This window comes from Cyprinodon tularosa, unplaced genomic scaffold (genome assembly GCF_016077235.1).
Source record: "Cyprinodon tularosa strain WSP-4 unplaced genomic scaffold, ASM1607723v1 ctg404, whole genome shotgun sequence".
Lineage (NCBI taxonomy): Eukaryota > Metazoa > Chordata > Actinopteri > Cyprinodontiformes > Cyprinodontidae > Cyprinodon > Cyprinodon tularosa.
The window spans coordinates 258650-284587 of NW_024039124.1; the positions used below are offsets into that span (position 1 = coordinate 258650).

Consider the following 25938-nt stretch of genomic DNA (forward strand, 5'->3'; position numbering starts at 1 on the left):
AAGCATATTAAGCCAAAAGAGAAAAAAAATCCTATATTTTCTTTGCTTCTTCTTTTTAGTTTATGTATGCTATTCACACATTTAGTATTTTTTTGTGGCGTACACTTTCATATACATTATTATATTATAAGAATATACATTTTAGGTAGTTTCACAAATATATACATTTTAGTTGTTTAAGTATTTATCTCTAATTATTTGCTTTATTATTTCAGATTTATTCCTTTAGACCTATATAATTTTTTTTTTTCTAACTAATGATAGTGATTGGGTATGACCCCCTTGGTTTGATTTATTGCAGTTTGGAGAACAAAAGAAGGATTCTTGTAGCATAAAACAAATGGTACATTTACATCAGCCTGAAGGGCAATTGGTACAGTAGAAAAAGGCTATAAGCTCCCTGTAAATACATGGTTTCAGAGCAAGTTTAAGGTCCTACAAACTCAAAAATTAGACTAAAAATAGACACACTTAAAACTTAGACTAGCAAACACAAAAATGGGATTACCAAGCAAACATGTCTGTTTGTGGTTGCAGCATATTTCCATTATGCTGCTCTCTATTTCCTATGATTACAGCTTTTCTTATCTTGCAGTTGTTCTTGCTTCTTTCTTTGCATGTGCTTTATAATGTTGTTCGTTAGTCTAAATCTTCTGTTTTCTAGTTTTATCTTTGAGTTTGAGCAGAACCTTTGAAATTGGATGTGAAATCATGTATTCACACAGTGTTTGTCCTCCATCGCCACCAAAGCTTTGAACTATCCATTCCAACCTCCAGATACGTCTCCTTTTAAGTGTTCTCTCTAGCCTTAGTAGAGTGTTGACAGCTTTAATGCATTGAAAATTTATGGTGTTGTTTTTGAGACTCAGTGATTCCACTGAGAATCGTCTAGACATCGCTTTTTTTTTTTTTTTTTTTTTTTTTTTTTTTTTGACAATCTTTATGGCTTTCACTTTGTAAATTCTTTTTGTAGAATACTATGTAGTTTTACTTCAATCAATATCATGCATTGTATTAATCTAATATGCAATTGTTCATTAAGGTGCTGCCACAAAGTTCTTTTTTAGCCATTTCCTGCCATTTAAATGCATCAGATAAATCTTCATTATCGTGACAAGCTGTAAAAGAGCAAAAGCTTTGAAAGTTTTCTACTACTGAAAAGTCCAGACATGTTCATAAAGTACAATCCCAAGATTGAAGACATCAACAATGACCTAAAAACAGCAGAAGTTGATGTTAATCAATCTGGGAAGGTTTTTAAAGCCATTTGTAAACTTTTAAAGTCCATAATTCTGATAAACAACTACTCTTAAATGCACAGCATCTTTACAACCCAACACTAACTTTGAGCTCCTGTACCATAGAGAAAACATGCTAACGCTTTAATATATATATCAGGCAATGGGGGATAGTTTTACTTTATTTGGAAATAACTTTTTAGTCGAGAAAACTGCTGTGAAGAAGAGAGTTCAAACTTCTTCACATCTTTTTAGATGCTTTATTTATAGTCAGATACTTATAAAAACAAATTTTCATCACATAGTCTGGCAAAGGCCAAATAAATGAGTGTTATTGTGATCCACATCAGTCTTTAGTGCAGGACCTAATCCTACGTTAATTACCTTCGCCAGGAGTCCGTGTATAAAATATAATTTTCTCGGCTTGAAAACTGGTCTCCACTTCACAGAATGACCTTCTGTATTCGTTAGTTCTGCCTTGACTCAAGAATAGAAGTTATTTTCAAATAAAAAAGAATGTAATTTAAAATTTAGAAATGTTTTGTTCTGACTGACTGCCAGGTTATGTTGTCTAGGTAAAAAATGTATTTAGAAATGTTTTTTAACCTTGCTGTAATTTCCAGATACATATGGTTAGAAACAAGATTACTATCAATAAATCTGGCTCTTGAGAAGATGTAATATTTCAGAAAAGCAATAGCTGTCTTCATTAATAACATGAATGACAGCTCTTTGGCATCACAGATAAAGATGATTCTGTCATCCTGTGATAATTGGTCTTTATATTTCTTCTTTTTGTTGCCTTATTTGAGTTATGTTAGAAATCATATAGAAAAAAACAACCTCAGGAAACAAAGTCAGGTTGTAGCATCTATGCAACAAAAAAATTAAATACCTAACTGTATAACTCTTCAGCAACTGCCATGATTAGTTTGTGATAATTTTCCGTATGTGACTATTTTTTTTTCTATAATAGACATGGAACTGGTAAAAAAAAATAAATAAATAAAATAAAAGAGAATATAAAATGATTAGAAATTTTATAAGCACCTACTACTTTGTTTGTTTCCTCTTAAATTATTTGTTTGTTTTTTTACTGTCAGTGGGCAGCCTGAGTGAATGATTTCAAAACACGTCACACATAGAAACAAAGATGCTTAATGGTATTTTGCTTTAGGCAAGGCTCTTAACGTATCAAGTCTAACCATAGCTCAAGGAAAGACTATAAAGTCATGATTGTATGTTGGGGGGGTTTCTACACAGCCTCGGAGTAATCCTGTTTTGACTGGTAGAGTCTAAAGGAACAATTAAACCAATCATGCCCTAATGTCCTTGAAGGAATCACAGTGAATCAAAGCGGGCTGGTGTGAGGTTTCTTATAATTGATTTATTTCTTCCACAAGGAAAGAGAAACTGGTTTGTTTACCCTAATTGATTTAAGACTTTGTTTGTACCTTGATCTGTTAACATTGTGCAGAATACCTAACAGATGTTTGAGGGTCAATAAAGAGATTTCTTTTAATTCCCCAGCGTATTTTTAGAATTATGCTCAATATTTAAATGTATCCCCTAACAGTTTTATTCGCTCCCCACAATTTAGTTTGAAATAAGTAAAATGCACCAATTCAATTATGCGATCCTGCAAGTTCTGTATTTTTGGTTCATTTCAGTTTAATCCTTTAGGTGTGACTGTGGAATAGAAGTCACCTTGAGTTTAATAACATGCAAGACTCCATTGCGGAAGAAAAAGCTTGTTTAAAGTTTGCAGCACCACATTAAGACATGGCTGTGAAATACTCATTTGGTTTCAGAAAAAGAAAATGAAGCTGAAAGAATGGCCCAGCCTATCAACTGACTTGAATAAAAAAATAATAAATTGAAATAAATAAAGATCAAGTTCATAGAAGAGGCCCATGAAACCTTTAAGACTTGAAGACTGTTTGAGTGGAAGAATGGGCCAAAATCACAATCAAGCAATGCATGTGACTAATTTCTCCATACAGGAAGCATGTTGAAGCTATCATTACCAACAAAGGATTTTGTAGAAAGTATTAAATACATTTTCATTTACAGTTCTGTTTTCTTTTTGAGCTTTCAGTTATATTTAGTTTCATGTCTTTCTGCGTTTTCTAGTTTATTGGTTTCATTTCCATTTTGTGTTATTTTAGTTGCTTTTGGTTATATTTTTTGAGTTATGTATTTCATGTTTATCCTCTGTTGCCCTCTTGTGTCGTTCTCCTTCTCCTCACTCCCTTCTTGACTTCTCTATCCACACCTGCTCCCAATCTGCTGATTAGCCTGACCTTTGTTCTGTCTCCCATTTATACACCTCCTGTTCAGTCACTGTTTGCTGGCTCCTCGTAATTTCCTCGCTCCTAATGTGTGTTTTCCCTGATGTCTCCTAGATTTTGGTTTTCTGTATTTGTTTTTTTTTTTTTTTTTGCATCAGTTGCTACCTTTTTAGATTTATTAAAACTATAAGATACCACTTCAGCTTCAGTCTCCTTGTTGGGTCGTCCTTCACCCTTCACCCAAACCTTTACCCAATCTGACAGACAGATCTTTTTTTTTAACACTTGAGGTGACCAGCTGATTAACTTTAATGCATACTATTATTTAAGATCATTGTAAGAAATAATCAATTGGCTTTTACATTCTAGGTTCTTTGTTTGGTTTTCCATGGGGTCAAGAAAATGGTTTATAACAGGATAACAACTGTCAGGTTATAGCTCTCCTCTGCTTAGAAGAAGTTGAAGACATCACTTATGTTGAACAGGTTGCAAAAGATACTGTACTTTGTCTTTGGCAGGAAAAGACAAGACAGAGTGAGTCTAATAATTCCTCATTTAAACAGGATGCCGTCATTTACAAAGGTGGCAAAAGGGAAGATCAAAGCTTGTGCTGCTTTCAAAGGATTTTATAGGTATAGTAATGTCTGCCGGCTCTGATTTTAGACATGAAAGATGAAAAAATGAAGAGGCAGTGAAATGTTTTTGTACAAGATCAAATACAACTCTTACCTCTAAGCATAAAGGTATCAGCATTTATCTAACATACTGGGAAGTTTTAAAAGAAGAAAGGAGTAACAGATAACAAAGAGTTTTGCAGCAGAGATCCCGAGGTACTTACACAAAAAGCCTCACAATGACTCGGGTAAAAGAAACCCAGTGAAGACTAAGTGGAAACCCTGCAGTAAACAATTTGCTGATGGCTAACCATCCATAGAAAGGGGAAAAACATAGACAATTAACTACTCACACAGCTGAGCCTGGTCAAACTTTGCAGGCATGTACTCTTCCTCTCACTTGACTTCCAACCACATAATACCTCTTCAAGCATATATTACCACTTCAAATCTCCAACAGCCTGAGTGTTCTGATTTTGGCCTGAGGTTGTCTTCAGGCTTTACCAGACCCCTCGAATGTTGTTCTGCTGCAGCTGATCCTCCATCTTCTTCTTGCAGCTGTTAGGGTTGTCAAAAGTATTGATACTCAAAAAAGTATCGATACTGAAAAGTTGGATCCGGATACAATACTCATTTTCAAAAGTATCGTGTGTGATTGAATAATTCTGTGCACTTTTTGGTTTCAGACTTTTTTCTGTAACAGGTGCAGCTGCTGAGAATTATTTTTGTTTTTTAACTGGTTTGGCTAGTGTCATTGTTATGGGTGTAAAGCATAGCCAAGGAAGGAACACTTAATTTTAATTTTGTAAGTTTTTTTTATCAAGCTTGCTTAATATTGTGCACAGCATACCACCTCAAATTATTGTTTATTGTATTTATTTATCTATTTTGTTTATTAATGAAAAAATTTCTGTTGAATTTTAGAGTCTTTGTTTTTATCCTTGTGATATCGAAAATTACATTGAGTATTGAATATTTTACTTAGTATCGGTATCGAGTTGAAAAGTTTAGTATCGTGACAACCCTAGTAGCTCTTCTTCCTATCCCTGATTTTCTTCCTCAGTTCTTTCTGCACTGCTTTGAGCTCCTCCTTGTTTCCTGATCTATAGGATCTTGTCTTTTCTTTCAGAAGTGTCTTTATCTCAGGGTTGATCCATGGTTTGTTAGTGGAGAAGTGACAAATCTTTCTGATAGCCACAGTGCAGTCCCTCAGAGCCTCTTCTGCTTCCACAGACCATCTCATCACTGTGTTTCAAAGCTGGTTCTCTGCGCACCAGGGGTTTGTACATAGGTTGGAAATAAACTAGATTGTGGTCAGAGTTCCACAGTGGAGGGAGAGGTGATGAGCTGTATGCCTCCTTAGTGTTGGCATACAATAGACCCAGTGTTTTATTGTCTCTGGTCTGGCAGTTAACATACTGTATGAATGTGGGAAGGGTGGACGACAGGGAGACATGGTTGAAGTCCCCAGAGATAACAAAAGAGCCTGTGGGTGCTGTGTTTGGAGTCTGCTGGTGGTAGTGTGCATGACATCACAGGCTGTTGCCTTATTAGCAGAGGGCAAGACATACACAGCTATCACAATAACGTGTGTAAATTCCCGGGGGAGATAACTTGTTCTCATTCTAACCGCTAGCAGCTCCATGTCTAGCCTTTAATGGCTAGGTGTTCAGAGTTAAACTATCTATCGTTCACAAACACAGCCAGACCCCGTCCTCTGCTCTTACCACTCTCCCTGGTTCTGTTAGGGAGCTGCTGACCTTGAATGAGGACACTGTGTGAGAGTGGAAGGAACACTTTGTGGATCTTCTCAACCTGGCTTACATACCCTGCGTAGCAGTGCAAAAGACTGCGTACTTGGGGCCAGATTCATTCATTACTAGGGATGGGGATCGAAACCCGGTTCCATCAAGGACCCGGTTCCACTTTTTTCAAAACCCGAAAATCAATAACGTTTGGGCTTATCGATACCACTATCGAGTCTGGTCGTTTTTTTTTTCTTCTCCCGGAGGACCTGTAACATAATTGTGTGTCCCTCGAGTCGCGTCACAGCATTTAAATCTAATCAATCCAATCACTGCAGCATGTCCACCAATGTTTTGGAAGGAAATTGTAAGCAAACAGATATTTAAAGTAAAACAAGTCTGGCACTTAACTTTGCTCGCGACTTGAGAATGGCTGAACGGAAAAGACTCCTCCTCCTCCTGCCCCCGCACCACAGCCGGGCCCGTCTTCATCATTCACTCAGAGTACCACTGGTAAGCGCGCGCACAGACTTTGTAGCCTGTCCGGTCAGTTAAAAACAGTAATTGTGAAATCCGTCTTGTAATCGGAAGCATACAAGCTAGTTAGCTTGAAAAGTAAATAAAGTTTCAGACGTGCTGCGTGATGATGTGTTCAGATTGGCTCAGTAAAACGACAATTAGGTTATCATGATGCGTTCAAGTGTAACGTAAAGAAAACGGGAAATTGAGTGGTTAGCGAGAAACATGAGAAATACAGTTGTATATTGCTCTAATTATTTTAGAATATATAATTAAACTACTGATGCCAACATTTATTAAAAATTACATTTAGTTTAAAATACAATTATTAAATAATTGTATTTTGTTGTAATACAATTGTAATACAATTGTTAAATATTTTCCTAAAAACATGATGAAAAGTGACAGTAGACAATACATTAACCAACAATTGTGAAAATATATTCTAGCTAGTTTTATGTCATTTCAAAGTGGCCTATTAATTTAGCCATGTTTATTGAAGGCTAGAAACGTTTTTGTTATGCTCACTTGTTAAGCAATAAAAGCAATACCAGTTCTGTTAAAAAATATTTTTGCATGGTCTTTCCACCAAATAACAGAAAAGTATCGATAGTGGTATCGATAAAGACTTGGATCAATAAGGAGTATCGATAAAGGTATCGATATCAATAAATATTAACGATCCCCATCCCTATTCATTACCAAGGCTGAAGTCATCACAGTGGCTAGACTTTGGGGTCAAATATATTTTTTGGATGCTTCCTGGATGCCTCTCTTGGGAGGTGTTCCAGGCATGTCACCATGGTAGGAGGCCGAGGGGATGGCACAAGAGACTATGTCTCTTAATTGACCTGAGAGTGTCTTGGGCTTCGCTCATCAGAGCTGAAGGAGGTGTCTGTGGAGAGGAATGTCTGGGAGTCTGCTGAGATTGCTGCATCTGCAACTCGATCCCAGATAAAGGGGAAGACGATGAGTAAGAGTACAAGTCAGTGTGCTCGATACCATTGTATCTGGAAAAAAGTACGCCTCTATAACCTCTTTAAATCACCGGCAAACTGTTTTGAAGCGTTTACAACTAATAACTCAGAATGCATGAAAATTACATTGGTAAAATGTTTAACAATATTGACATGTTAATCATCGTTGGAAAGCTTAGATTCTCCACAATTCAACCACCAAGTTCATTTTATTGACATAGCAAGCACCAAAGCACAATTAACACAGATATAGCAGCATGTAAAAAAGTAAACATGAAAATGCTTCAGTGTTATTCTATGGGTCAAATAGTTGCGTAAAGCATTTACCGAAATTTGGCACAATTGGAAAATTTTTGGAGATGCTGGTGACACCAAAAGTTCAAAGCCCCACAGCTCTGGAACTGTTGTAGCTAGAGGTCTGACATTTTCCGCATTTGTGGTTGACTTGGTGTAGAACAAATGTAATACAATGAGACCTGCCTATTCTCAAGCGTGTTTTTATATTTGCTGTTCAAATAAGACCTATTATTTTCAAGAATTGAAAAAAACAACTTTGAGTCATGTTTGAACTGATGCAGCTTGGTCTGTATGTTCAGAAAACAAAAGGTATAATAATGTATCATCCATGTAATTTGGGATTACAGCTCCTAAGTTTTTAGTTTTTTTAACGCACTCGTGGCTCGTTTTTATCACGGTAGGCTGACAGTAATGGGGGTCAGAGGGAGGGGGAGAGACATGTGGGAAAGGACCACAGGCCAGATTTGACACAGGTCACCAGTGTCGATGACTAAGGCCCAGTGGCGGCTGGTGAAAAATATTTTTGGTGGGGCTGATATAGCCTAGTGTATGTCTCCATCTAATCCGGAATAAGAATTCAAATAAACAATTGGACAATACATACAATTTAACAGTAATGATTTAATTTTCTATATAATAACTAACAGTGATGATTTGGGTCACTGTGACGGGGTTTTTTGGCCTCCAAGAATCCAGGCTCATTCGGGTTACGGGTGTTGGTGATTTATTGTGCTCAAAAACTCAAAACAGGGTGCAAAAGAAACTAAACATATACAAGATCCTCTGGGCCTCAGCCTCCCTCCAGTTACCAGCAATGTAACAAAGAAACAGAAAACAAAAATTGCCGCTTTTCTTCCCACAGCCCTCATTAAATAGTTTAAGCCCCTCACCTCAGGCTCTCTTATGTCTGATTTCTTCTCATTAATCAGTTTTGTCCATATATTACCTCCACAAACAATTGATGTACAAAAACAAATAATTTTTACAACTTAATTCTTTTACACAGATTCATTGACTTATTCAATTACACCAAACTGGGTTTGAACCCAGCAAAGACGCAGCCAGACTGAAGATGACAAGTCCCCATAGCATAAACACGTACACCCCCCCCCCCCCCCCCCCCCCCACACACACACGGCTAACCCCACTGAAATATTAAGTGTGCACCCTCAATACGCCAGCAGGTAACCAGGAACAGCTTGTGTGTTTTAAGTTCATGGAGCTACTTGGCTCAGCGCGAGTGAATTGGTCCTCACAAGCACAGTATAACAGGAATGTGTGTGTGGCGCGCAAAGTTAGAGAGGTTGTTTTAAGCGACGAGGTGGATTCGTCACAGTCACAATAACCATGACATGAAATGTTCATATCCTACAACAGGGATGTTCTTCTGGCAAACGGGTAGATAAATAAGGATCTCACCGAATTTGGTGGAAGCTGCATCTCGGTCGTTACATTCGCCATCTTCCCTCTAATTGTCTGCACCTGCGCTTGGGTTCAGAAGCCTGTTAAAGCGCAGTATTTTCAGCGCCCCAAGACCATAAAGTTCCGAGACGCTGATTGGCCATTAAATTCACCTAGCAATAATACATGATTGACAGATTCTCTGCAAATGTGGGTCAGTCTGATCAGCGCCCCCAGAACAGAGACGGTAGGAGTCTGTCTGTGGAAATCCACAAATTAATGACAGTAGATAGGGAAATGTAGTTTATATAATTTGTTTTGCTTATAGGTACACAGTCTAGAGAGTAAAACTGACATTTATGAGTTAATTTCTAAAAATATATTTTACGTTTCTCTCTTCTTATCAGGGGGGGCGGTGCCCCAGCGCCCCCTATGGGCCGGCCGCCACTGCTAAGGCCTCCGTGCATGTGTCGTGCACACTAACCACTGCGTCACATGCACGCTCTAGTTATTTTCTTTCTCATTTAGGTATGCAAAATAGGTGAGAATTTTTTTAAATGAGGTGGCTGTGACAAAAAAATTAGCCTTAAAAACAGTGGCTGCAGCAGTTTTGGATAAGAGGCCCTTTCGCTTTACTCTTAATATTTCAGTCTTTCCCCCATTTAGGTATGTCAACTTCTTCTTGTTTCCCGCTTGCTGACATAAAGTATCTCTTGAATTCAAACACAGAACTGAATATTACTTCTATAAGAAAAAACCTTAAATTTAAATCATAATCAAACTGCAAAACTAGAAATCATTACAATTAAAAACTTTAGGAAGAGAGGTTCTCAGTTAGACTTTTCATGTCTGATTAGTTTTTTTATGTTAAGGAGCTTTATATAATTGCCCACACGTATGTTTACTGTTAATTTACTGTTTACTGTTAATAATTAAAATTAGGAGGCAACTTTTTATACAATGTACTAGGGCTGGGCGATATAGAAAAAAAGCTTATCGATAAAGAAAAAAATGCATATTTATCGATATCGATAACTATTGAAAAGATTTTAAACCATATTTTATGTGCAGCTCTGCCTGGACTTTTTATGATATTGCTAAATGATTTAATTTTAAGAAAGAACACAAACACAGACTTCCAATAAAATATTTATTTAGCCAACTTTTTTAACCATAACAGAATTGTTTTAAAGAAAAATAACTTAAGAGACCTGAGTTATGTTATTAAATACTGACAAAGAATAAACTAAAGTGACCAGAAAAGTGACCAAAATAAATATAAATAAATCGAACCCCCCCCCCCCCCATCTTTCTAAGCTGAGTTTCCTGCTTTAACCTGAGTTATTACTTTGAAGTTGCTGGCCCCTCAGCATTTTTCTCACAATTGTTAGAACTACGTGGGAAACAGCCCAGAACTGAATATATATATATATATTCCCGAAATTCCCGAAGATTCCTCGGAGGAGAGCCGCGCTGGGGCCTACACAGCTCGTACTCCAGCGCGTGTGAGCGGCTGAGATGATAAAAAAAAAAGTTGGTTGTGTTATCAGACTTCGTTTTCACTGGTTCCCTACACATTTTACAGATGACTGTGGTTTGTTTTTTGTCCGACTTGCCATGACCGAAATACTGCCAAACTGGCGAACTACAAAAACCTTCTTTGGAACAATTTCCTCCGCCTCTCCTTGCTGCAACATCTTCATGTGCTCTGTGTTGTGGTTTAAAAGGGCGGCGCTTTGTGACGGCATGCCTGGGTCCGCGATTGTGATTGGTTGGGAGGAAGTAGTGACTAGCATGAACCTACATGCTAGGCTACAATGAGAAGGAAGGAAAACTGCGTTTCTTTATCGAACTTTTATCGACTTTTTTTCCATTGAGCCACACGTCTATCGATCGATATATATCGTTATTGAATTATCGCCCAGCCCTACAATGTACTGGTTTTAAATTGAGATTTTAAAGTCAAACTAAATCTACTCTTTTTTGTTTTGGAGTAAATGTATTGCTTAACATAAAATTATACAACTCCACCTGTTAAAGGTTAATAGCAATACGTTAATAATCAGCCAGCTACTGTATCCTTACCTATAGAGCAACATCAATTTAAAGATATAATTATAAAATAAAACTATAGAAGAAAAGAAATATTCAAAAGAAGAGTTCTCAGTGCTCTGAAGCTGGGGTCATGGTGATGGTATTGGCGTCCCCAATTTTGTGAGATCACAGACATGAATCTTTTGCTCTTGCAGTTCAAATGTATTAATTTTCTCGAACTGATCCTGCTATCATTTTAAACTGTTAGTAAAACTCCTTTCACATTATTTGTACAAAACTTTATGTATAAAAGAAGCCAGAGCTTTAGGGCACTTTAAAATAATTACATTTAAAAATAGTTAATCTCCGTGAAGTACAATACAGTGCTTTCACTGCTAAATTCTGTGTGTGCCTCACAAAAACCATTGTTTGTAATGAAAATAAACTTTGGAAGTAGAGCAATTCATAGCAAACTTTGGAAGTAGAGGGATTTATAGTAAACGCTCATCAAATATATATAAAGAAGTCATTTTGAAACAGACTGCAATCAAAATAAGTTGTTTCAGCTTCGGGAGTCAGAAACAAGAGTATTAAAACGTAATTGCAGCCAAACACATTGTCTTCATTGATTGTTTAGATTGCAGTGTTTACCTGCTTTGCAGCGAAAATTGGATATGGATCTGTCTTAAAGCAATAGCTGTTTTATTATGTTCTTAGTGGAAGCAACGCAGGAAATGTTGTCTTTCTGAGCAACACAGAGCTCATTAAGATGATTAGAACTTGTGATGAAGCGAATTAACGTTGGTGTTGCAATTTGTTGAAATGAATACATCAGTTATTGTTGGCATTTTATTTGACACACTAAAGACAAAATAAAAATAACAGTGTAGCTTATCATTGTCAGGGTTAGGTTGTGGTTTGAGGACTCAAATGCAGAGGCAGGGAGACAGAGGTGAGTTTTTGTAGATTTGTTGAAAGGTTAACAAAAGACTGAGGCAAGAATCAAAAAATCCAACATGAAAAAAGGCAAAACAAACCAGAACCATGGAGACTTCATGGGAAAACAATCACGACAAGGTAAGACACAGTAAGGCGTCTTTAGACAAAGTTAGACAAGGAACCAGCACAGAGGAACTGAAAAGGAGAGTATTTATGGCTAACTGAACAAAGAGAGGACTAACGAGCAGATTGGGAGCAGGTGTGAAGCGAGCAGTAAAAGGAGCTAGGGATAAAGGAGACCAACACAAGAGGGCAACAAATAAAAACCTAAGAACTGAACTATAACCAGAAAACACAACAAAATAAGAAACTAGAAAACTTGGAGCAAAGTAAAACTAAATACTCAAAAGAATAGATATACATAACAGAACCAAGACTGTGACAATCATCTTATATGTTTATTTCCTCTTATTCTGTGAGTAATAAAAATTACACATTAATAATGCTGATTGAAAGTCATTCTAATGGCTGCAGAATATTTCTTTCTTTTAAAACATGATTATTCACTTATTTACCAATATATGTAGAAAATCCTAGCCTAGTGAACTAGCCCCAGCCGCGAGCGGCCAAAATCATTTTGGCCTGCGAGTTTGGTCTAGCCTTGATCAATGCCCCAGGCCCTAGAACTGGCTGGCCAATCACATTGCAGAGATGTGTTTTGAATTTCTGGATGTAAAGCTGGAGAAAGCACAACAAGGAAGATGGCAACAACTATTGAACAGTTCTCGTTTGACTCAGCTTTGGAATCAGTTTTGGAAGGATTAGACTTGGGGTTTTCGGTTTAGTGAGCAGGAAGAGGCTCTACGTTCATTCAAGGACATATACGCCGTTTTACCAATAGGCTGCTTGTTTACACTCCCCCACCAGGTTTCTGTCGTGCTTACTACGTCACAGTTGCACTCATTGGCCAGATGTGTTAGCCAATAGGCTCAGACATGGTTTGAAAAACAACGGGTTCTTCTCATCAACAAATTTTCCGATATCTAATTAATCCGGGCCAGACTAAATGACACATTTAATCTCACATTTAGTCTGGTTTATCAGGCTAGGAAAACCTGTCTGTTGGACGACATAGAATCAGGGCCACCAACAATTGCTATTGTTGTTTACTTTAGGTGTCCTTATTTAGCTTCAGCATTTCCTTAACCATTATCCAAAGGCTGCTCCATTCCCATCCAAAAAAATCCTTCACCTTAAACCTTAAAGCTCACTGACACAAACTCACATAGAGTACCGGACACTTGCACGCTGGTTAACAGAGTGATATGGCACATTTTTTGTGCCTGCAACCTGCACACGGTGACACTGGTGGGCAGCATTAAATCTCACACTCTCTTAAAACGCGTCTGGTGCACTCTGAATTCTGACCATCTTTGCTCCACCACTTGTTTTCCTGCTCCATTAATTTTTCTAGAAGCCCTGTACTATGGTTTTGCATTTGCTAAGCTTTATGCATGCCCCCTACCTTTTCCCAATCATCTGAACTTCAGCTGTGCGTGCGTCTCTCTCTGCACTCACTAGGCAGAGTCTTTGTCCTCAGGACTTGTTTGACTGTATGTTGGCCAATCAAAAATAGGCCTTTTTCATCCAATAAAAGTAACCCTTGCAAATACTGTAAAAAGATAAAAATACTGCACTATAGATACTAACAGTGAGATTTAAGAAAATTATCGAACTAATTAACACTTGAATATTCAATAATTTATATATTTTAATAATCCTACTAGGGCTGTGGCTTTAAAATAGCACTTTTACTTTTTTGGAGCTATTAAACCAGGGATGTCAAACTCGACTTCTCAAGGGCTGCAATACTGCAACTTTTAGACTCCTTCCTGGTGCAACTTACCTGAAACAAATAGCTTAATTATCTCTGTTCTTTTTCTTCTACATCTTTTTCTTATAATTCTATTGGAGACGGAGGCAATAATAAGATCCTGAAAATGAGGCAAGAACATTTTTTGCACATGCTATTTAGTAGCTCAGGTGAAAAGGGAAACATTATAAGCATTACAAAATTCCACCGCTCGGCTTTGTAATCTCTGTCAGTGTAGATGAAGTGTTTTGATATACTGGTTGTTATTGCCTGTTTTCATCCATCTGAATGTACTATAGAAAAAAAATAAATAAAGGGAATACTTAAATAACACATCCTAGATCTAAGATAGTCTCATTGAATACTTTTTGTACAAATTTGAATGAGCTGACAACAAAAATAACACAAAAATCATCAATCGAAATTGTTATTAAAGAATGGAGGCCGGGATTTGGAGTCACACAAAAGAATGTGCCTGTAAGACCTCCCTGGAATAACTAGGCAAGCTCACGATGAAGTGGTGGATGGTCTCTTGAGGGATCTCCTCCCAGACCTGGACTAAAGCATGTGCCAAGTCCTGGACAGTCTTTGGTGCAACGTAATGTTGGTGGATCGATCAAGACATGATCTCTCAGATGTGCTCAATCAGATTCAGGTCAGTTCATACCTTCAATCCCTCCATCCCACATGAACTGCTGACAAACTCCAGCAACATGAGGTCTAGAATTGTCCTTCATTAAGAGGAACCCAGAGCAAACCCCACCTACATATAATCTTACAAGGGGCCTCCGGATCTCATCTTGGTACCTTATGGCAGTCATGCTACCTCTGGTGAGCACAGCCCTCCAAAGAAATGCCACCCCACACCATTACTGACCCACTGCCAAACTGGCCATTTATGTTGCAGAAAGCAGATCACTCTCCACAGTGTCTCCAGAGTCTGTCACATGTGCTCAGTGTGAACATGCTTTCATCTGTGAAAAAAAGGGTAACAGTGGCAAATTTGCCAATGCTGGTGTTTTCTAACAAATGCCAAACGTTTTAAAAAATATTTGTAAAAAATTAATGAGTAGAGCTGGGTTACACAGGGGTTGAATGGATGCCAAACACCTTTTAACAGTCTCACTGCAGTTTCAGGTCTGTGGCACAACTAATATGCCATAGAACACTTCTGCCAGCAAAAAGCCAACAGACAACTAAGGCAGAGCCAGGGTGACCATAGGGAGGTTTGGAAGGATCCCAGAACAGCTGGTGGGTCAAGCCAGATGGTCCATGGCTCATACTATTTCATTTTCAACCCCGTAAAATGCAGAAGCATTGCTGTGCTAGTGCATAACCACTCTTGTGGCTCCAGGTAAGCATTACTCAGACATTTTAAGGAGAAAATCCATCCCAGAATAGAAATATTCACAAAAAAGAAAGAAATAGGAGTGGGCTAAGGACAGATGGATGGAGCAGATAAAAAAACATTTCTAAAAGCTGATGCATCCTATAACATATTGCTTCTGTCCACTTCCATCACTTTCTATCAATTTTTATATAATTGTATTTTCACCTGTTCACTCCGGCACTCTTCACAAACATCTAGGAAGATGGTTAGTTTTAAGGACTATAGGAAGGATAAGGGGTAAAATTTAATAAGTTTCACTTGATCATAACCTTTAATATATATATATATATATATATATATATATATATATATATATATATATATATATATATATATATATATATATATATATATATATATATATATATATATATATATATATATATATATATAAAACATTATATGTATAAATATATATATAATATAGTTTTTATTTTTATTATAGGTTTTTTGGCCTGATTTTCAGGTTCTGGCTTTTAAAAACAGACACAAAAGTGTTTCTGCACTTACAGCAAGGTCCAAAATTATAAGGGTCTGAAATTTAGCAAACTGCATGTACAAACCATTTTTTGTGTCTGTGACTTCATCAATATGCAGATCATATTGCAATGACCAAACTGCTAATTCACTGATGGTGAATAAGCAAATGTAAACATTTACTACATCCTAAGTGAATTTCAAAAACGGAAACAGTGGCAGCAGTTTTTTCTTGGCACTTTTTTAGTACTTCTGAAAGTCAATTGCAAAATGACACTCAAAAACGCCTGCGGCCATTGACGCCACAAAAGAAGCATTGGTGCAATAACAAAGGATGGAGAGAGATTCTATGTGCTTGAAAAATATTTGGACAGTCAAAAATGAGAATTGTAGAATAATATTAATGAAAAAACATCTACAAGCCAGCACAAATTAATTCCCACAGGACGGTAGACAAGCTTTATATGCTTTGGCCCTATTGTGGCTCCAACTTTCTTACAATGTACCCCATCCTACATAGTTAGGTTATCCTGAGCTATTTTCTGTATCCTCATTTCGCTTTATTCCATCTCTATTCTCCCACTCTGCAGTATTCGTCAAGTTCTACTGATAAGATTACGCTCTCTCTGCTTTTTCATCATAGTAGCTTCATCTGGCTGTGGCTCCATCCTGGATTGAAATATCAGCTGCTCTGCTGCAATCTGCCACTGTTTATGCAGTAGATATTGGAGCTTGCCCTGTTTCCAGTGTAGTTTTTTTACTGTGACTAACCTTGAACCCCAGTCGGCCTCAGCAGGTGGCCGCTCAAACTGAGTGGTTCTGCTGGAGGTTTCTTACTGTTAAAAGTGAGTTTTCCTCTCCACTGTCACTACATGCATGCTCTGTGTGAAGGATTGCTAAGACTTAAGGCTGATTTATACTCAGAAACCAGGTCATCTGCGTGTGTCGCAGTGAACGCAAATGTACCCCCGCCCCTTCCGCAGACACTCTGGTGCACCTCTCCAAAATAGTAACTGACCACAGACAGTGCCTCATAAAGGAGGCCTCTGATTGGTCAAAATTACATCCGCTCTACATTATGCATATTTCCTGTTTGGTACCTTATAGGCTTGTTTTGTTTGTATGACCGCCATTGTGGAAGACGACTTATGAAGATGTACAAGCTAGGAGAGCGAGGTGCGCAAGAATGCTGGGACCCTTTACACCTGGATCCCCACTCTTTTTCGCCCTCATGCCCATCCGTTGTTGCACAAATTTGCCCCTTTAATTTTTCCACTTCCTCACCACCTCGGCCGTATCTAGACCCACAGCTAGTTCTTGACCCGCTTGTCACTCTTGTGTTGTGGCGTAACATAGCGCAGACCACGATTCCAATATTGGGCATAAATCAAAAATATCTGCAACAAGTTCATTGCGACACACTGCTGCGGAAGTATAACCAGCCCTTTAGACTCAACTTTATTTATCCCTAGAGATTACTCCTTCAGGGAAATTCTGGTTTCAGTAGCTTATATAGAGTACAAAGTGTCAAAGCAAAATGCCACTAAAGATACAAATAAGACAGACAATATAGAAAGAGGTTATATAGTACCAAAAAAAGCATAAAAAATGAAACAAGTCCTGGAATATGTTTCCCTTAGGTATAAAAATATCTGCACAGTGGAGAGAAGACTATAGGAAGGGAAGACTATATAGTATTTGAATAGGGTTATTGCACTTGCACTGCAGAAAAGTACTGACCATATAAATAAGTGAAAATTAAACAGACTGAACATTAGTTGACTTGGATTATTGCACTTGTACAGCAGAGATGCACTGACCATAAATAAGTAAAAAGAATCACACAGGCTACACAGTGGTTGGTGTGTGTTATTGCACAGTGTGAGAGAAGAATATTGCACATGACTGACAATATGTAATGTTTTGCATAATTTTCCAAGGAGGAGGGTGCTGACCCTTGTCCCTGGTGAAGAATCAAGAACACAATGCAAGAGAAAGTCGTCACCGCAGGCTAATCCAGGAGGAGCATCAGAATCAGTTCAATCTGAAAAACTCACACAGAGAGAAAAGATAATTAGAAGAATTTATTGATAAGAAAGTATAGTCTTTGGCGCTCAGACCTCGGCAGGAACATTCATGCTGAATTATGCTTTAACATGCATGAGTAGATGAATGTGAATAGGGATGTTCCCCCGGGCCTGAAACTGGTGGTGGTTTAATCCGAGCTGGTTGACAAGGTGATCTGCTGGGCAGAATTGAGGGACTAGAAGACTGAGGGAGCTGACGCCGGGGCTTCACTCAGACTCGGGATATAGAGGTCCTGCTTGGTGATGCAGGTACCGTGAACTGTCCATGATGAGCAAGCATGAAGCGACAGTGGAGAGGAAAAACTCCCCTTTGGGAAGAAACCTCTGGCAGAACCGGGCTCAACATGGTGGTCTTCTGCCGGACCAATGCGATGAGACGAGGGATAGTGACAACTGGAATTAATACTCTCTGATGAGGTTGAGGTGAAGTCGTGTCATGGAGGACGATTCAGCTGTGATGGCGGAGAAGGGGATGGAGGTGGGTGAATTGTCGTCTGAATCGAAATCCGACCTTGCGATTGCAGGATAGCGGCTGTGGTGAGATTTGAGGGAGTTTATAAAGTGGAAGCAGGACGCTGATTTGGCTTCATGGTGGAGTAGTTCGAAGCTGATTGGCTCGCTTCAGAGACGGATCGGCTTCTGATTGATGGAGGTAAGTCAGAGTTTCTTCAATTGAACTTCCGCTAGAGCTTCATAATCAGACATATGGAAGTAAATCTGTGTCGCTGGGGTTTGAATTAAAAATGCTACTGAAATTTAAATGTTGTATGTTTGTACTGTTTCAGTGTTAAAATATATTCAGAACACATTTTTGACCTAAAAAAAAAATTCATTGTCATTATTTCTACACAAATGAAATATCATTTATTTTCTCTTCAAGCTAAAAATTCACATTACTATTTCAGTGATTACATTTTCAATACTTTTTTTCAGTTTAATTTTTCAGTGTTAAAAAAAATCTGTATATAAAAAAATTCAACCTTTCAAAATTCAAACTCAATAGTCTGTGACCTGAAGTAACCCTTCCCCTTTTACACTGAATTTAAGACGGTGAAATAGAGCCAGTTGAATCTCAGGAGGCTGAAAATATTGAGTTTGAATTTTGAAAGGTTGAATTTTTTTATATACAGATTATTTTAACCCCAAATAATTAAACTGAAAAATAAGTATTGAAAATGTAATCACTTTGAAATAGTAATGTGATTTTTTTTAGCTTGAAGAGAAAATAACAAATGAAATTTCATCTGTGTAGAAATAATGACAATGAATTTTTTTTAGGTCAAAAATGTGTTCTGAATATATTTTAACACTGAAACAGTAAGTACAAACATACAACATTTAAATTTCAGCAGCATTTTTAATTCAAATCCCAGCGACACAGATTTACTTCCATACAGACACACTTTAGTAATCCTAGAGGGAAATTACAGTAATGTCTTGCAAATCAATGACTGGATGCTATCAACTGGTTTTCCTAAACAATCTGACAGTATTGTCTCTGTAAAATGCCTAATTGGCTGGCATGTCTTAACCTTTGTGCAGCAGTCTTTGTAGATCACCACCAACATGGCCACTTATTGGATGTACTATTAAAAAAAATGCATGTGCAATTTAAAGCCTCTTCTTTTGAACATTTGAAGATCAGGGACAGGGGCCGTTTATACAATTTATGTTAAATTTGTAATGTTACTGGATTGTGTAAAATAAAGTTATTCATTCATTCATTCATTTGTAGTGGTGCACAGGAGTAAACCTATTACCTATAAAGAAAAGGATACTGCTTGTGATTGCAGCTCTATAGGTCCTCAGCTGAATGAATGACTGCCCAGATCGTGCCAGAGCTTTGACCTGCCATTTATTTAGTTTAAATATCCTACTGCCAAACATAAGAATAATCTGAGGTTTTAATCGTCTGATGTTGCAACACATCCAAAATTTTTACATCTTATTTCAAATAATGTACATCTATTTATTTTTTAAAGGGGAATGTTAAAACAGTCACAAACATCTACAAAGATCAGCCCTATTCAACTAAACCATAAGTCACTACATGTCTGTCTCCATGTCTCTCTAATTGTTTTTATTTCCAGACTTTTTGTAAAAAAATTTGTGAACCTCTGTGCCACAATTACTCGATTTGTCAGAGCATTTAGTTTTTCAGCAATATAGGAAACAGAAAAGTGTTAATGGTTTTAAAAATGAACATGTTCTTCTTTCAGACAGTAGAAATCACACAGGTTGATTACACATGATTCCAAAGATTTTAAATCTTCATTTTAAGTGTATGATTTGCAACACAGTCAAGAGAAACACACATTTCTTAAAAAAAAAAAATTGAAACAAGTTTCTCATGAATGAAATATGAAATATACACATTTAAAGCTTAAAAAAAATGTTTCACCTTCATAAACACAAATGTCAGGCACTGCATTTCCTAGAATTATTCCTGATGTTTTCATTCCTGTGTTTAGATCAGTATCAAAGTGCAGCACAAAAGGCTGCGGGCTAATGCAACCTGATTTGAATCATGTCATGCATAGTCCTTTGGGGCCTTACCCTGCATGCCGGTGGGACCAAAGCCTTGGCGAGTGAGGAAAATTGCGTGGTCGTGGTGTTCAGCATGATCAGGGTCGCTTTTCTGCTGCACAAAAGCCCAGCGGCAAACATTCTCCAGACTCCGTGATGGGTTTCCTCTTTCAATGAGGCTGATGGACTGACAGACAAGAAAAAGTAAAACTTCTCAACTCAGACTAGTTTCCCACAGGCAGCAGCACTACATTCAACTCTTTGTTAGTGGAATGTTTGTTAGTGGAAAATATCTGTGAGGGAACATTGTGAAATATTAATATGAATTATTTCTCTTATCATTTGTGTTTAACATAAAGTGATGGAATAAGATGTGAAAGGTAGATGTTTGATTTTGTTTCAATTTTGATACCAAATGTAGGTATTACACAGTGTGAACTGCTAATTTAGTTTTCATTCAGTTAACTGACCATTCGGACAAATGCAGGGATTAAAGCACAAAATAATCCTGAGCCTGAACTCATATATATATATATATATATATATATATATATATATATATATATATATATATATATATATATATATATATATATATATATATATATATATATATATATATATATATATATATATATATATATATATATATATATATATATATATATATGTATATATACCGTATTTTCAAGACCATAAGGCGCACCGTACTAAAAGGCGCAGTCTCAGTTATGTGTGCCATTTCTGTAGTTAACACACACATAAGGCGCACCGGACTATAGGGCGCGTGTTTTATATACAGGTACATGTCCTCTACTACCTTTAAATACCTCTACTGCATATTTAAAAATAGAGCGGGAGCAAAACTGAGTATGACTGTGCTTTATTCATGAATTTATTACAAAGTATTAATCAAACCTGGGAGCTGGCCGTGAGACAGACACATCGCTCTGATGACAGATTGCTGTGATCACTCCTCTGAAACAGTTTATTGACGCATAAATTAACTTAAAATGCAGTAATCTGCTGGCAGAATATGTTCGCTTTTATTATCCTGCTGCCTGCCTCCTCGCGGCCAGCCAGAGGCTGTTGTTGAATGGATTCCTACTGTCGGCGCACCGCTCGTATGTGGGGGTCTGAGCGCCTCTGACAGAAATACTATTAGAAGGCAGGATCTTCTAATCTGGATGAACTGACTGCAATGATTAAGTTTTCAGGTGGACTTTCACACTTAAAAACATATTAAAACTACTTTATTCCCACTGATCACAGCAAATATAGCAGCAAGGTGTATTTATTACAAAGTATTATTCAAACCTGGGAGCTGGCCGCTCTGAAAAAGTTTATTAACACATAAATTAACTTAAAATCCTGAAACCTGCCGACAAAATATGTTCGCTTTTATTATCCTATTATCCTTTTATAATCCTTTAGATTATTTAGATGAAAAACACCTACCAGCAGCCGCGGTGAACCCGGAGGCTGCTGTTGAATGAAGTTTTCAGGTAGAAAAATAGAGCGGGAGCAAAACTGAGTATGATTGTGCTTTATTCATGTATTTATTACAAAGTATTAATCGAACCCATCAAAGTCATCATCCTCTGTTTCTGAATTAAACAGCTGCACTAAATCAGACATGCCAATTTCCCCTTCTTCGCTGTTAGAGTCCCTTTCCGTGCCGGGCGGCTCCTCAGAAATGATGAGCTCGAACAACAGTGCCAGCAGACACGTTAGTCCAAGCATCTACAATCCATCCGCAAACAGTGGCGTTCCTTTCTTTGCCTTGCAGCTATATTTGCTGTGATCAGTGGGAATAAAGTCGTTTTAATATGTTTTTAAGTGGGAAAATCCACCTGAAAACTGGATAATAAAAGCGAACATATTCTGTCAGCAGGTTAAGTTAATTTAGGCGTCAATAAACTGTTTCAGAGGAGCGATCACAGCGCTCTTATATGTGTATCATCAGCGATGTGTCTGTCTCGCTGTCAGCTCCCAGATCAGCTTCAATCAAAACTTCAATTTTTCCATCTCGAGCTGCAGCAGCGCGTTGGCGGCGCGTCAGATGCTTAAACACTCCCGACACGCTGCACCTGCTGCTCAAAACGCGCTGCAGGACCTTTTGCTGAGCCTATATGCGTGTCAACCATTGACTTTGCATGTAAACTCGCTGCTTCTGCTGCACCTGCTGCGTCCGGTTCACACCGATGTCGAGCGGTTGATTAACAGCAAGCACAGCATTTGTTTCACCATGTTTTTCACATCAGCTGTGAGATGGGCATGCATGGAGTCACAGATTAACAGCAATGGTGATGAGTGGAAAAAAACCACCTGGTCTCCTTACATTCACCTCCCTCAAAGTCCGTAGAAACAACACACATAGGGCGCACCGCACCAAAGGGCGCGCCGCACATTTTGAGGGGAAAAAATACGTTTATATGTGCCTTATAGTCATGAAAGTACGGTGTATATATATATATATATATATATATATATATATATATATATATATATATATATATATATATATATATATATATATATATATATATATATATATGCACGTGTGTGGGGGCATGGGATTAGACATTGCATGAATGATTTAAGACTAAATTTGAGTTTTGAAAATCTAATACCAAAAACATTGGAGTGGATTCAATACCAAAAAATTGGAGTGGATTTTAGAATTTTCCGGACTTGGGGCCAGGCCCTTGGGGCCTGGGGCCAGCATACTTTAAGCCCTGGAAATGATCACCACTTTTCGCTCTCCGTTGGTCACATGACTCCGCCTCCCTGCATGGTGCGGGCGCCATCTTTGTTAATTGTCGTCGCTGTCAGGTAGCGACAGTCTATGGCAAAAGCGGGCTGCTGTGACAGCAAGTCCCATGATACTTTGCGAGGAGAGCTCTCGAAAAGCATTACAGGAAATATGTGCACATCTAGTCACCATGGATGATCACTTCTTTTCAAGCCACTTGTCTGGTGCCCTGTATAGTGATTAGGGTGGACATTCAGACACAGCCTAGGTATTGTTTGAATCTATTTTTGTCAAATGTTAAGAAAACGAGCACTATGCAATCTTTGCAATCCACTGATTGGTTTCTTTGGCTGAAATAATTACTCATGTCTTTCACCTGCTTAACTCTGTCCAGCTCCTAATCATCACTCATCTCATCTACCTGCCGCTTTCCCTTATATTGGGCTCTGTTCCATATTCCGTTCCCTCTCACACTGGCCCTGTCTGTCCTCGTCTGATCTGCTTGCCTGAACCTCTGTTGGACTCCTGCTGGATTCTGGTTCTGGATTTCAAGGTGCATTTCTGTCTGATCTGGATGCTCCACCCTCGGGACTCTGAACCTGTCCTACAAGGTGCATTTTTGTCTGAGCTGGATGCTCGACGAACGGGACTCTGAATCTGCCTTCGCACTCTGAGGGAGTCCTGGAATCCAGATCTGTTTGTTCCTGAATGGACTGTACTGTTAAACCAGAATCAGTGATTGGTTGCGCCTGGCACCTGCAGTCGTTTCAGTCGCAGTTCCACAGCAGAGCGCTTCTGTTATTTCTGTTTTATTCTAATAAACGTTTTGAACTTTCCTATTGGCTGTCTCACCTTGAATACTGGGTCCATCTGTCCCGTTTTATGACAACACAACTGATTTTAAAAGCTAGTTTGTTAGTCTTCTTCATTCTTCTTCATTCTTTTTGAATGAACTTTAATGAACTTTAAAAACTTTAAAAGGTTTAACAGGAAATAACCTTTCCTCTCCAAATCTTTCTATAGAAAACACTGAACGCTGAAAGGTCTTGTCTCTTTTAGGATTGTGAAAGCATGCATAATGGCATTTCTCAATCATTTAAGCCCGGTTAATGTAAGAGTAGGTATAAACTTATACTTTTAAAGCCATAGAAAAGACTAATTTAACATAACTGCAGCAGCTAGGACAAAGCAACATACTGAGCAGCAAATATGTTTTAAAACTCACCTTGGCATAACCCAGCATGATCATCCTCACCAGCACCACGTTGATATGAACTCCCAATGACTCATCGTGGTAAATTTCATTCACCTGGGATGAAGAGACAGTATGGAATTATAAAATATCTCTTACATAAGTTTTCGTTTCACCAACCGCATCTGCATCAATTTCAAGTTTCATCCTCTGTCCATTCAGGACTGAGCTTCAACATCTGATGTGAGTCACATGAAATCACAGAGCTTTGTAATCACAGAGCTTTGCACCGCTGGCTGCAATAAATGCAGTCTATCATTGTGTCCTTTTATCAGAGTACATGGTTGCTGTATGAGAAAAATGAAATGCAATCATCTAAATAACAGTGTGTGAAGCCCATCTTAAATTACAGCAAAAGCACTTTCTTTAAAGTTTTCAAACAGAATTTCATTTTTGTTCTTTTTTTTGTTTTTGTGAAATAGCATTTCATGATTTAGAAACCAGCTGTAATTTGATGACTCACTTTCTTGGTCTGAAAGAGACCAGATGAAAGTTCAGAGGATAACACAAACAACGCATAAACGGATAAAAGAGGAATGTCTGAGATCCCTTTCTCAGTAGTTTGCTTCTGAAAATGTAAACTGTTTTTTGAAAGGACAATGCATTCATTCATTTCACCAAAAGAGTGGTGTTGAAATTAGTCTTACTCCAGTGTTTTGGTTTATTTTATTTTTCAAATGGTATTTTTAAACAGGAATCCTGACACCTTGAATAAATGTACTCAAAAGAGGAATGTAATACAGATGATGTTATATAGGGAAGCATTCCTTTTGCATTTTAAAAAGGCTCTGGATTTTGAAAGATAAATACCATTCTGCTATATGATTATTTGAATGGACACAGGGACATAATAAGGCACTATTGAAAGTCTACTACTCCAGTAACCCTGACCAACATGGTTAAATGAAAAAAATGTGGGAACTTTAATATCCACATTCTAAACTAACAGCTTAACACCTATTAGGTCAGTATTTCAACATTCACAAAGAGAAGCTGCTTTAACAGTTACAATTCCAGGAGATCCAACAACTGGGGAACAAAAACACAGGTCAGATGAGGGAACCACCATCAACCTGATTCAACCCATGATTCAAAAGCAACTGAATGGGAGAATTACTGACCTAAGAAATAAAATCATGGTTCAGATGAGAACCATTAAACCCCAACATCGGCTAGCAAATATAACTATGGTTTTACTAGGTGACCTGCTGGCTGATGTGAATACATCACTAAGTACAGTACCATCACAGAAACTAATGAGCTGAAATACAGTACAGCATTAATGATCCTTGAGATGTTTGGCCAAAGTAAAATCAAGAAGGTCCATAGAGAACAATGTCTGCCGTTGAAGAGAAGGTTATAAGCCAGAATGAAGACAAAAGAAAATAAATAAGCCAATGAGCCAACCCACCAAGACTGGAGACTGAACAATACCGTGAAAGTAACTGGGAGAAAGAAGCATCACATAACTGATGCACAGTGGCTAAAAGATCTAAGAGCTGACCTTGATAACCTCCCTGAAC

The 25938-nt window shown here is 37.8% G+C and overlaps 1 protein-coding gene across 5 annotated transcripts in view; it reads right to left on the bottom strand.

The window, feature by feature from the left end:
* adamts3 (ADAM metallopeptidase with thrombospondin type 1 motif, 3) overlaps nt 1-25938 on the bottom strand; it is a 284275-nt gene that overhangs the window by 132643 nt on the left and 125694 nt on the right. For all 5 annotated transcript variants that reach the window (XM_038298273.1, XM_038298274.1, XM_038298272.1 and 2 more), the window contains exons 6-7: nt 24389-24472; nt 20439-20595 (exon numbers count right to left, since the gene is read on the bottom strand). In XM_038298273.1, coding sequence (XP_038154201.1) covers nt 20439-20595; nt 24389-24472 — 241 coding nt within the window. The remainder of the gene's footprint in view (nt 1-20438; nt 20596-24388; nt 24473-25938) is intronic.